General features: G+C 41.1%; 1 protein-coding gene across 4 annotated transcripts in view; it reads left to right on the top strand.

Annotated features, from left to right (window-relative positions):
* The window catches only part of EGFLAM (EGF like, fibronectin type III and laminin G domains), a gene marked incomplete at its 5' end in the record, with an annotated part of 79,202 nt that overhangs the window by 16,027 nt on the left and 49,890 nt on the right, over positions 1-13,285 (top strand). For 2 of the 4 annotated variants that reach the window (XM_082301948.1, XM_082301950.1), the window contains 5 exons: positions 851-960; positions 2,906-2,989; positions 4,084-4,110; positions 8,478-8,595; positions 8,842-8,977. In XM_082301948.1, the coding sequence (XP_082158074.1) occupies positions 851-960; positions 2,906-2,989; positions 4,084-4,110; positions 8,478-8,595; positions 8,842-8,977 (475 nt within the window). Of the gene's footprint in view, positions 1-847; positions 961-2,905; positions 2,990-4,083; positions 4,111-8,477; positions 8,596-8,841; positions 8,978-13,285 lie in introns of all 4 variants that reach the window. The other 2 variants (XM_082301947.1, XM_082301949.1) reach the window with 1 other exon arrangement.

Below are 13,285 nucleotides of genomic sequence, written 5' to 3'. Positions count from 1 at the left end.
TTAAGAGTGAATGTTTAGGGGGTATTCTTTCTTCATTACTACTAATGCAGCTGAAATGCTAATCTGCCTCACTGGGTGTTGTGGATATTCGAAAGATGTTTTGTGAATGTAAAATGCTTCTAAAGTGGACACTGATACCCCAGCCCTGGCTGCTCATCCCTGCCACTCCTTTAGGTAGCAGGTGGTGTATGGTTCCAGCTACTGCTGAGTGCAGGGCAGGAGGTGAGCTTAGGAGGTGGCACATGCTGTGTTCAGAGCCCCTGGGCCAAGCAGGAATCCATTGGACTGAGTCCCTCCCTGCTAATGAAGAAAATGGGTGAGGGCCCAGGGAACATGGCATGGTTTGGCTCTCATCCACACAGCTGAACTCCTTTCCGTCCCCAAAGATGCCCATACTGACTTACAGATGTGGTGGGTGAGCTGTGCCGTCCTCCAGAACACTCCGGGGAGGCCTTTCCAGTAGTCTGAATCTGTGCCACAGACTGTACAAGCAGTATGAACGTGTGAATGTCCCTGTGTTTGGGTCCTGGGTAGTACCCAGCATTTCAGGAACACATTTAAAGCCTACGAGTTGCTCAATTGCTTGAAGCACTGGGTACTCCTGAGCTGAGCAACAGCTTGCCCATTGAGAAGAGGAGATGTCCTCCTTTGCTCCCCCTCTCCTGGTGTTCCACTGCTACCTTGGAAGTTAGAACTGGAGAGGGAAAAGGGAAAAGTAAAATCTGAGTAGCTTGATAGTTTGGAATGAGGGCAGCACAGGCCTACTTTTCAAAGCCATACCTGCCAGGTAGCTACAGGAGAGGGTTTTTGTCCTATGGCTCCTTATACAGTGCCATTTTGTTTTTAGCAGATAGGCTGGGGCCTCCTCTGGATATTCTGCTGGATTCACTGAACTGCACAGCGTTCAGTGTGCAATGGAAGATGCCAAAGCAGCACTCGAGCACCATCACGGGGTACACGGTAAGTGATGCTCCCTGCTGCTGCCTCAGCCTCAGCCTGCACACACAGAAACCTGTGGGACAGTCCCTTCTCCTAACACCCAGTGCCACTTCCCAGAAAGTGGCCAGGGGACAGTGGGCTTGAGTGGATTGAACTGTAACCTTAAAAAAACAAGCAGTTCATGTTTTAGAAACAAGCTATGATGGGAATTTGGGTTGGATGCCAAGGGCCTGCAGTGGATATAGATTGCTTTCCTGCAACTGTTGTGGTTTTCCTGCAAAGCTCTCAATGCTCTCTGCAGCTGATAAAACAGTAAAGTAGAGCAGAGCAGGTCAATATTACACTGTGCAAATGAGGGCCATCCAGCTCCTTTGACTTATACATCCAACCTGACGATTACTTTAGCAGGAATATGTTTTCAAACTAATCCTCTAAAACTTCCCAGACTGGTAGCAGGTACAATGGAAGGAGTCACTTTCATGGAGTCTCTTCCTGGATAGGTACTGTACTGCACAGAATCCCTGGGAAACCACCAACAGCCTTAAATATCAAAAGGACTTTGTTTTATTCCCCCCTACCTCAGAAGTCAGTTTCTGTTAAAGAAGCTGAATGATTTTCCTGTTGTACTCAGCAATTTTATAGGGAAGCCTCTGACCCCCATCAAGGCTCTGCCATGTTACCTTCTGACTATAGGGCAAAACAGAATGGCTAGGCTAAACTGGTTACTGTGTTTTAGTGTTCAAGAAGAAAAGCAATGAGCACTAACATGCCATTTGTTCATTTTTGTTAGGTCTTGCTTTAACAGGTATTCATGGCAATGAAACTCAGTCCCAAAACGGAAGTTTTAGTCAGTGGGAAATTAGCACCAAAGATGTGAGATGTTGACTAGAATGTGTTGCTTTCACCTTCAACAAAAAAACCCCAAATAGCAGTTGTTCTTATTAGCATTTTCGGTGGAAGGATTTGAAATTTCCAGGAATAAAATACCCAAAATTCAGTTTTATGTAAAAAGGGGGGAAGTAGAATACCACTGAGTACCTTTATTATTAATGTACACTGCAACAGGTGTTTCTGGTACACATGCTCCTTTATCCCACAGTCTTGTAAATCACACCAATGCAGCCCAGCTGCAGAGTTGATTTTGTTGTTATGAAAGTGCTATGAACTAGAATATAGTAGTCTAAAACTCCAAAAATCACTGGCTGTGGCCAGGACCTGCCTCAGGTGGGCTCTGTGTAGCTGGGTCCATCCTTCTCTGTGAAAACAGAGGTGTGATGAGTAATTGTCTTAAGTCGTAAACAGTTTTCACTTTTCACGCACGCAGATCGAGCATCTGAGCTCCACTTCTTTTTTTAAGCCTTGAGCTGGTGTGTGGCATGATAATAAAACCAATGACAAGCAGCATCAATAGTGTTGTACCTAAAATGTTTTCACTGTAGTATCTTGACCCTCTGGCATCGCTGGGTCTCTGTGCATGGGAAAGCAGATTCTCTGTCTCATTAGTCTCCAGTACATGGCAACAGACATGGAGAGACATTTTACAATAGAGCAATTTTATAATGTCATAATCATGTAATGTTCACATCTTCCTTACATGAAGTAAGGTGTCTAAGTGGTGCAGACTGGTCCCACAACTCTTTAGCTGTCCATGCTCACCACAGACAAATGATGCACAATGAAAATAGTCAGCTCAGGTCTGCACTACAAACCCTACAACTGCGTTTCACATTAGTTAAGTGTATACACTTTGTGATGGTGTCCTTTGGTCACACCGACAACTTCTAGCAAATATGTAAGGAATATTAAATATTAATATTACCTTTTCCTGCATTTGAAAAGGTAAGAGATCATGGGCTCAAATGCTGTCCTCAGAGTGAGAATGGTGCTCTGGTGCACTCATTCTTAAGTAACTCTGAAAGTAACCGAGTTATTGCTTTAACTGGTTTGACTATATCTTCTTCCCAAGGTCTTTTACTCAGAAGTTGAAGGTGACAAAGCAGTTAAACAGCTCTCACATGATGTACCCCTGAGTTTGGATATGATTAGCATGGTGAGTATTGCTTTTCATCAACAATCAGAGCACTGGAGCAGAACATGCAAGTGGAAACTTGCAATCCAAGCCCCAGATCTCCTCGGGGTGTTGAGCAAAAGGAAATCACAATGTTTTTCTGTTTGCATGATGCACTTTTGCTCCTTCTTGTCTGACTGTTTTATCATGTAAAACTATTGGGACTTGCTCTCAGCTTCCTAGTACTGATCTTTGACATCTACTAAAATAGAACTTTTAATCTTGAATGTACATTTTCTGTGCATTTTCATACATGGAAGGGATGGAGTTGCGCAAGTCTATGCACAGTTAGAGAGAATTGCACTATCAGTGTATGTGTATTGCAGTGTCTGACACAGCTGTGTGAGTTAAAGAGTGTTTTTGCTTCTGTGTGAGACTGTGGCCTTCTGAGATATGGCTGCTTTAGTTGCAGTTCTGCAAGTTCATATTCTAGAAGATTCCCCTAGATGCTGGTGTTTATTTTGTTCTTGAATACACTACTTTTTCTTATTGCTCTCAATTTGTTTCTTTAAGTTATGTTTTTTTCTTTTATATCTCCTTTGTATTCTTGCTTTGGGGCTTTTTTTCATTTGCCCCTTCTCTTTCCTTCTTCCCTTTTTCTGCCCCGCTTCCTCACTAGAAGTGTGAGTGAGGAGGATGCTCAAATTTCCTGCAGTTTTCCATCACTCTGGTTGTCAGTTCTGCCTTCTGCAGGATCCTGGGATCACAGTGAATGAAACAATATTGCTGTCATGATATATAATTTCTTTATTTATGCATTATTTTCTCCCTTCTTATCTTTATCTCTTTATTCCTCTCTCGCCTTTTTTTTTTCCTAAAAACCATTCTTACTAGTAGTGCCAAGAAAGATCAAACAGCACACTGTTTTTTATCTTAATCCTAACAGCAGTACTTTTTAATCACTGGGAAAGGAGAGTCTGTATCCCAGTATTCATGCAGATGATTAACAGCCACATAGAATACTACATGCTGCAGCATATGGGTCTTGTTTTAATTCCCTGACCCATTATTTATGTGCTTTTGCTGTCACTTTTTATTATGTTAGTTCTTAACAAGTCCTATTTGCTTTTTCCCAGGGTCAGCTTGAAGGACAAGCAGTTTTTGTAAGTATTGCTTCACATGAAACTTGGTCACAGATGAGCTTTAAAATGAAATTGAATGTTTCTGACTTGGTCTTTCCACAGACTCACACACAAAAGTTAATCTCAAATGTTGATTCTATGTAGCACTTATACAGGGCCTTTCATGGTCAAAATGTAGTAAATAGTAGCCCCAAAAAGCTCAAAATCCACAGGTGAACAAGGCGGACATGTAGGAAAAGTAGCTCCCTTTTAGCAACGGACAAACCTTTTTCTCAGTCATCCAAGGTATTTAGGGATGTCTTGTTTTGATGGAGTACATTTGTGCAAAAAATGAGATATATCCAGGCAGTGAGGATTTAAAGATGATGGGGACAGTCAAGTAGTCAGACAGACACTAAAAGGGAAGAACAAAGTCTGGCAGTTGGAGAGGAGATGAAGAGGGAAAAACCTGAGCCAGTCCAGAGAGAGCCAAGAAGGAGGAGGAGCACAGGAAGAGGCCAGCCTTGCAACGCCCAGGAGGAAGGAGTGGGAGACTAGCTACTAGTCTAAAACAAGTTTGAAAGAAATACCAACTCTCTTAATGGCTTTGCAGCTGGTGAATTAATCAAATTGATTATTTCCAGTCCTGCACTCAGTCCAGTCTGCTTCCTGTGAGCAGTAAACACGTTGTGTTTATTGTTAGCAGGAAGCAAGCAGGAGGTGCTTGAGTTTAGGCAGGAGAAGGACAGAAATGTCAGTCTTTAACTGAAATCCCTAACATCAACAGCCTCTTGCAATTTTTTTTTTCTGAGAGCTATTTTAGGAATAGAGAAATCTCACGAAGTTGGTGGAGCTCACAGAGCTTTTGTGGTCTGAAATAAGGGAAGTTTGGTTGTACTATAGGAGGCTGAATCCTCAGGATGCACTTGAACCAGGACTATCTGGTTCAATCCTAGTTGAGCTGAGTCTGGATTATGGCATCTCAGAGTTGAGGTTCCACGCTGGGCCCTACTTTTCTGCTTGATAAAAATAACACTTCGGAGGGGTACTTGTGGAGAAGTATGAATGGCTGGGATTAATCAGCTCCCAGCTGTCATTAATCCTCCAGGAAGTGGTGTTCTCGATGAAATGCTTTCTGTTTTATTCATACCAAACTCAACAGAAATCTGTAATAGTTTTGTGGTTAAGTCTGCATAGCTAATGTTTCCATCACTGAGCCTCTCCTGGTGCTGGGTATGACCCTGCTGCTTTCTTAGAGGCTTCTCTGGGTCGTGTGAGACCGCTGTAGCAAGAGCTGATTTGCACCGCCTGTTTCTGTGCATGCCTATGTTCATGTGCCTGTGTGTTAGGAAAGTGGATAATGGATTATTGTGTATTATATCATCATAAAGTAGAGAACATGTAAGTGACAGCAGCTAGGAGAAGTGCAGATGCAGTACCATTTAGTAAGGCGGTTGTTCTAACTGGGCATAATATTCAGGACCTCCAGCACATGTAAAAAATAAGAAAAATCAATAAAAATTAGTAGGCTTTAAAGGTGGGAAGTTTTAGGTTGAGCACAGAGCCGTGGAGAGCAACACTGCTCCCTGTCAAATCACTAAACATACCAGTACAAAACGGGAAGTGACCAGCTGGGACCAGTAGTGCAGGGAAGGAATTGTCGTCAGGGGAGAGAGTGTCATTAAACCCAGCTCAGTTCCTGCAGCTGTGTTGTAATCCAGGGTTTGATGATTTTTTGGATTAAAACAAAACAGAAAACAGACATTCTTTTGGAAAACAATTTGTAATCCTGGTGTCTGTGAGGCAGCTTACTGAGCCTCAAAAACAGTTTCAACACACTTGTAGGGAAGGCAAGCTGTATGGCAGGGCAGGGAGGGATATATGGGATAATCTACAAGGAATTGGCTCCCCTACCACAGAAAAGGTATCACATTGCCTCACCCCATTCAACAGTGTGAGATTGTAATGAGAATACCAAATGTAATTTTTTAGGATTTTAGCAAGAGTTGGGCAAGACAAAAAAGTGAGGTTGGTGACTGTTGAAGCATCATCAGCAATCGAGTGTTGAGTTTGGGGCATCAGGCTTTGAAATATAGAGGTAATCTGAGTGGAGGGAGGACTACAAAAATGATGGGGGTAACTCTTCCACATACTACCTAAATTCATTATCTGTGAGGCCACTCTGTCTCTTCTGAGAGGGAGAAAACTTGGGTTTAAGACCTGTCTTCTAAATACAAGCAAAAAAAGAAATGAAACATGTACTCCCAGGCTGCTGGACAATGGGGGACAAGGAAATGTGTTTCTTTTCCAGGATCTGATTTGAAAGTGTTCCTGGTGTGAGGTGGGTATTCCCTGACATTGCCACAGGTCAGGGTAGCTTGATGACGTCCTGAATTTTTACTTATTCACTGATGTCCTGTTCTTTGAAGATTAGAAGAGGCTTGATCTCAGAGATACCCACTGTGTATTCCAGAGCTCTGTTCATGGAAAGGGCACTGCCAGAAGGAGGCAGGTAGCCACGTATGTAAGGCATGAGTGCACCTTATTGAGGTTTTGAGGGCACACATGTTGAACTTAAATACTTAAGTAGATATTAAGGCTTTGATCTTGACTGGCCAGGCACTCAGTGAGATTCCCTCTGTTTAGCTTATTGTGGACTTGAGTCTGGAGGTAATAGTATGAGGCATGCGCATGAATATCCAACTCTCTGCAAGCACCAAGTTCCTGAATAGTGTGAAAACAAAAAGACAAATAATGAAGGATTTTTTCCTTATAAGAATGAGTGTAATAAAGAGGAATACTGGCAGGAACAAATGCACAGAGTTAATGGCAGACAGACAATACCTATGGCATGGAGGATAGAAAGGCAGGAGCACGGGCGTCAGTACTGTCGCCAGGAGGAGGTACTGGGTTTTCAGCAACTGGCTTCTCAGATCACATTGTGAAAGATCTCAGTCCCTTCAGCTATGAGACTGAAAGACCCAGATTAACCTTCCAGAGTGAGTGTTCTTGCTGCCTCTCTCTGGACAGTTACTTTTCCAGCATTGTTTTTGTCTCAGATTTGTCCAGATCATTCGAACACATCAAGTGTGAATGATGGAAAAACAGGATAGTGGTCAGGTGGTCCATGTTAATAGGAAATCAGTGTTAGTGCTCCAAAACCATGTCCAGAGAAATGACAGATGGCAGGGTGTTGTCAAACAACATTGTAGTAATAATGTAGGTTCCCCAAAGAGTAGAGAGGAAGTATTTTTTTCCAAATGACCATCAAAAGGAAATTTAGCAGTTAATAAAATTTTTGGATTGTTTACTATTTTACTGCAACTGGAAGTGCAGATTTAAAGTCTGCTCCAACATGAAGAGAAAGGATAACTCCGCATTTTCAAATGCACTGTGACTAATGTGTTTAATATCAGAGAATGAAAACCAGAAGAATAATTGCTGTAAACCAGTTTTTTTGTAAGTGCTTATTTTTCACACCAGAACAGTCTGTGGTGTAGAACCTGGTATTTCTGATTACTTGTGTATGCTGTCAAAATTCATAAATCTGGGATTAACACAGGCATTCCAGGTAGGCTGCAGGTAAAGTATACTCAATTTCTGTACACATGTACACATTCTCCATTAAAGATCCACGAGATCTATATGTCTGAGGCTGACCCATGCTATGTGCAGCAGCCAGTGATGAAATGTAATATTTTGGTGACATTTTCCATTTTCTGGAAGAATTGAACAGGCTCCTCTGAAGAGTATTCATCAGCACAAGCTCTTCACATGGAGTTGAGCATTGCCTCCTTTACAGTAGTTGTCTGTGGGTTAATCTTTCTGTGGTTATGGCAGAAGGACAAATAAGGGAAATGCCTGCTTCAGGTCAAGGCTGTTAGCTGAGCTCGTAAAATTGTGAGAGATGATGGGATAGAGCTCTGCTCTGTGAGAAATTAAGGATCATCAGTTCACACTGCATCGAATTGCTTCAGTCTCAGGAGGTTTTATGGCCTCTGAATTTAAAAGAGAAATAAAAACAAACAAGAAAAAAAAAAAAGGGCAAAACACACCAGACTGATACCAAATGCTAGCAGCTGGGTCAAGGGAGGGAATAGTATGTGACTTTGACTTCACCAGTGAAAAAGCTGGATATCAAATACAAATGATCTGCAACCTTATGAGTTATGCTGAGAAATGGGTCCAGGTCAACCTTGTGGATTCCCCCTGGGGCAAAGCTGCAGCTTGAGAGGAAACACGATTCTATTTGTGTTTGTTGTTTCTGAGCTGCAACTGGGCTGGGGACAATCTTCCTAGGAGAGTACATGGAAAACACCATGTAAGATCCCCAAATTCCAGCTCACAGCACTATCCCCAGTTGCACAGAATTGCTGTCACAATGTGCTTGTCTGCTCTTGACTTGGCAGGATGTTGTTATTGGTGACCTGAAGCCAGGCACCCCACACCGCGTTAGCGTTGGAGCGTACGGCTGGGCAGGGAAAGGACGGCCCAGCATGCCCAGAGAGGTGACAACTTTATCCCAAGGTAACACTGCCTGCAGGGCTCTGCTGCAAAACTGGCAGGGCAGTTGTCTCTAGCACTCACACCTAACCTCTGTCACGTGCAGTATCATAGTACTTCTCTGTTACTTTTCCACAAATGTAGGGTTTTAGAGGGGCAATAGGGTGAGGGGAGAACACTATAAATTTGATTTAAATCTGTGGGTGTTGGGTTATTGTGTGTGGCAATGCAGCTGCTTCTCTAATGCTATTCCTTTGCACCTCTTCTTAGATAAGTGCATGCCCCCTGCACCACCCTATCAGCCCCAGATCGTGGTGGTTTCTGATTCAGAAGTTGCGTTGTCCTGGAAGCCTGGAGTGAGTGAAGGAAGTTCTCCCATCCAGTACTACACAGTGGAGTTTATCAGGCAAGTTTGCCACTGAATTTCAGTGTTTGCACACTATAGTGTTTTGGGGTTTTTTAAACCTAAACTGCTCTATTAAACTGCATATAGATATGGTTTATTTACTTACTGTGTATCATATGCTTAGATTTCCTCTCAGTGTGTGTTGAATTACCATGAAAATTTAAAGACGAAACCAGAAATGATCCAATTTGTTATAAAATCCCCAATAAGCTGTACTTTCTGATGGAAGAGAAATAAGGTCTAATTTGATCTGTTCCCTCTGCTAGTGGCCTGGGTGAATGAAGCTTTAAGTTTCTCCTGTCATCAAATGCTGTCAAACCATGCTGAGAAAAGAGTGTTTAGGAGAATGGTTTCCCTGGGTTGCCTGTAGACAATAATTCAAGGATTGAAAATTCAGCATGTTGGACAGTTTTACCTGACAAAAGTTATAGAATCATAGAAACATCGAGACTGGAAGAGACCTTCAAGATCATCCAGCCCAATCATCAACCCAGCACTACCACTGTAGCCCCTAAACCACATCACACAGTACCAGACCCAGACACCTCTTGAACACAAAGTCAGTTGGGTCTTGAGCTTGCAGGATTTAGACTTGCTTTGTTATGCTAATGCTAATCAAGTTTACATGAAATGTTGATCTCTCTGTTTAGATTTGGGGGGGAAAGTGGCGTGTTGGTGGGGCCTTTTTTTTTGTTCTTTTATTGAACTTTTATTGAACTCTAAAATTCGCAGCAGTAGAACTGAACTGATAGAAGTTGCCAGTCAAATTGCTTTTATAAGCTGCATAAGAAGGGTCAGGAGGAGGTGATTGTATCTGCAAGCATAAACAAGTATTTGTACTTGACTGTTCATATGCTTGTGTGAGCTAATATCTGCATACAAATCTATGTATTTTTATTCGCCTCAATGTTTACCCTTACAGTGAAAGTAAAATTCAGCCTTTTAATCCTTTGAGCGAATACTTGATGACAGGTTTTAGTTGAGGTTCCTGTAAAAGAAGAGAGAATTGATTCTTTAGCTACTCTAATCTGTAAAAGTCAAATAAATCATTCTTTGGGAAAACATAGTCATTTTTTAAAAAGAATTGTTGTTGTTAGAACAGACAGGAAGAACCTGCTATTCAAAGTATGGGTACAATCTACCAAAAAGATATTGATATAGCAAAAAGAATACCCAGACTGAAAACCTACTTCTTAAGTGATGCACTTTGTGTTTGGACTGAAATGCCCCATATTTAGTTGGAGGCCATCCAATGTTCAGGGCACTGCGAGGCAGGATGTGAGGACTGAAGATACTTATCTCCTTCGTTTAATGTCTGCTGTAGACCTACAATGAAATTTTTTCAATATCTACTTCTTTAACACAATTTTTATCTGAGCTTTTTGCTCTCTCTCCATCACTTCTCTCTCATTTGCTCAGTTGATGGGGAAGGGATTTTGTTGTGTTCTGATTGAATACACTTCTATCACCTCCATGCTTTTACTGGAAAGTGGAACCCGGAGGCTTATGTACACTTCTTCATAGCACCAGGAGCCTGCTAATGGAAGAAGTGGGCACCATCATCTCCATCGGACACAGTCACAATGTTTTTGTTCAGCCAGGGAGTGGAAAGCTGCCTTTGCTGTTTAGGTCAAAAGATGCAAGTGATTGAAATTTAAGTGTTTCATCAGCTTTAGACTTTGGGAAAGAATTTGCTAACAGCAAAATGTTTTGATTGCACTGTTTAGTTTGAGGTTTAGAGCTAAGTAGAAAGTGCCTTTCTTAGTTCTGGGATTACACTCTCTTAGACTTGGAAGCTTGGTTATATATTTGGAGTAAGTTCAATGAGCCATAAGCCCTAATGGCAGTTAGAGGTAAACATTTAACTTTAAGCCTCATTGTCTTTTGCTGCATATAATGTTAATTACTATAAAATGTATTATCGTGAGTTAAGGCCAGTAAATTAAACCAATGTAAAACTAAAACAAATCAGTTCAAGTAAATCTAGAATTGAATCCTCTTATGTCAAAGAAATACACCATTATCCTGTGATTTTGCAAAATTAATAACTTTCTAATGCAAATGTGTAATTTCATTTGGGTACAGCACAAATGTCTAAAAACCATGACATTCTTTAAATAATTTCCATCTCCTTAGAACTAACTTTATGACTTTAACTCTAGGAAAAACATGTTGGGACAAAACACTCCTCTCAGTTGCTCAGCTGTGATACTGGGGAAATTCAGTATATTCATGAAAATTCAGTACCTTAATTGTTTTGAGATACCAGAATCTAATCAGAACCAGAGCTAGCCTGCAGCCTGTGGTGCTTTATTTAAGCACTTGCCTAAGGGGTTTCCCTTGGGAACCTTTGGTTCACTACAGGCAGTGGAGGGCTGTAGGTGGCTTCAGATGTAGGATGAGCTGAGCTAATTCAGGCTCTGCTCTGCTGCTGACTAAAAGAGGATGCTAAGGAGATGACAATCGCAACTTGTCTAAATGCTGGAAGTCAAGAGGGAGACTGTGGGACTCACTCTTCACTGGACAGTTCATAAGGAATGTGCAGTAGAATGTGTTAAAACCAAAATACATACTGTCTGTGCAACTTTGTAGGCTCAATGTAAATATTCTGTTGGTTAATGGCGAGAAGTATTTAATGAAAAATTACATTTTTATGAAAGCCGCTAAAGCAAGACCCTGGACTTAAGCATCTGAGTTTGGGTGTTTTTCCTAAAGATGCTATACAAAATTAATTCTTAAAAATATCTGGGGTGTTTTCAGTCAAATACTCGAAATACTCAAATTTTTAATCTGTTCAATCCCTACATGATCTTTTAAACTTGGTGACTAACTTTTCCAAATTTCTGTACCCACATAGCAGCTACAGAATCACAAGTGTTACAGCAGCACATACCCTAAAACAATCAAGTCACTTTCTTTTCATCTCATTGGTATGTAGATGAAATCAAAAGCTTTTAATATTAATCTTGGCATACAAAAGGAAATTTTTCAGTATCTTGGTAGTGACATGAAACTTCTGCTGCAATGAACTGGGCATGTTCTGCTGATAAAACTGGGAGATTTATTAGTATTCCGATGTTAGGGTGGTGTGGATTCAGTATGGTGGTGTGCACAGATTTCTTGATTAGTTTGAAGCCTTCCCTCTCCTTCCCAGAAAAATCTATCCCTGAATCCATTCCCTGCTGAACTGTCTGTCTTCGGCACTGCACTGAAACAGACAGTCATTGTTTGCTTTTGTTTGCAAAGAACCTGAAACAACAGAGCTGACCAGGGAGACACCTCCTAATGTCTAGGAAAAATACTTTCAATACTGTTTCCCTGATTATTTCATGAAATAGGCATGTCTGCCTCAGTATTTACCTCACTGCTTGTGAGATTAAATCCTTGAAAAGGTAACTGATGAAGAAAGAGGAACAAAAGATATTATGGAGGAAGCGCTTAACAACATTAGATAGCATCAGAAGAATATCTAACAAGAGAATGAGTTACGAAAATTGTCCACTTTTCCTTTCCTCAGAACTGACCTGGCATATTGGTTGATATATTTTGTAGAAAGTGTCACAATAATGTGAAATATAATCGTTACTAAAAATAATATGTTATAGTGCAGTATATCTACAAGAGATTTTTCCATCCAGTGAATGATGTATAGTACTTGTCATCATATTTATTATTTGCTGAAATACTTTTTAAAAACCATTATAGAGATGAATCTGCCCCTTGAGATGAGTACAAATATGGCATAGAAGAACAATCAGAAACCTTAGAAAAATTGGGTTGCTAGTGGGTGCCTCACACTTAAATAATTTCCAGGTGATTTTAAAAGGAAGTTCAAGTGACTATAAAATTGCTGTTCTCTGCATCAGAAAAAATTCCTTTCTTGAACTGAATCAGTCCCCAGGTTACAACATAAAGCAATAATCCAAACTTTTTTGGATAAGTTTGGCATGGAATTCTGCCCTTGGTTTATACCCATCCAGTCCTATTGACTTTAGCCATATATTTATTATCTCAAAACCATTATGACTTGTGTTAGATTCCTGCTGCAGAGCATTTTTGTGTTGGAGACGCACAGCTGCAGCTTCAAGAGCAGGCAGTGTCCATGGAAGTTGTCTGATTTCCCTATTCACAGATACATTTGGAGCTACCCTGCAAGGTCATGGCCAGAGGCAGTGAGACCTGTGTTGGGCAACATAGTGCTGCAGGAAAATGGGAAAAGTGGTATCAAAATGAGCCCTTCCAGTGTAAAAGTTGACAACATAAAATCATTTGACATACAGAAAAGGACCATGGAGACAGTTTTCAATG

This window comes from Coloeus monedula (genome assembly GCF_965178545.1).
Source record: "Coloeus monedula genome assembly, chromosome: Z".
In the NCBI taxonomy this organism is placed as follows: Eukaryota; Metazoa; Chordata; class Aves; order Passeriformes; family Corvidae; genus Coloeus; species Coloeus monedula.
Note: the sequence above shows the minus strand (reverse complement) of the source record. Positions and strands in the feature narration are given on the sequence as shown.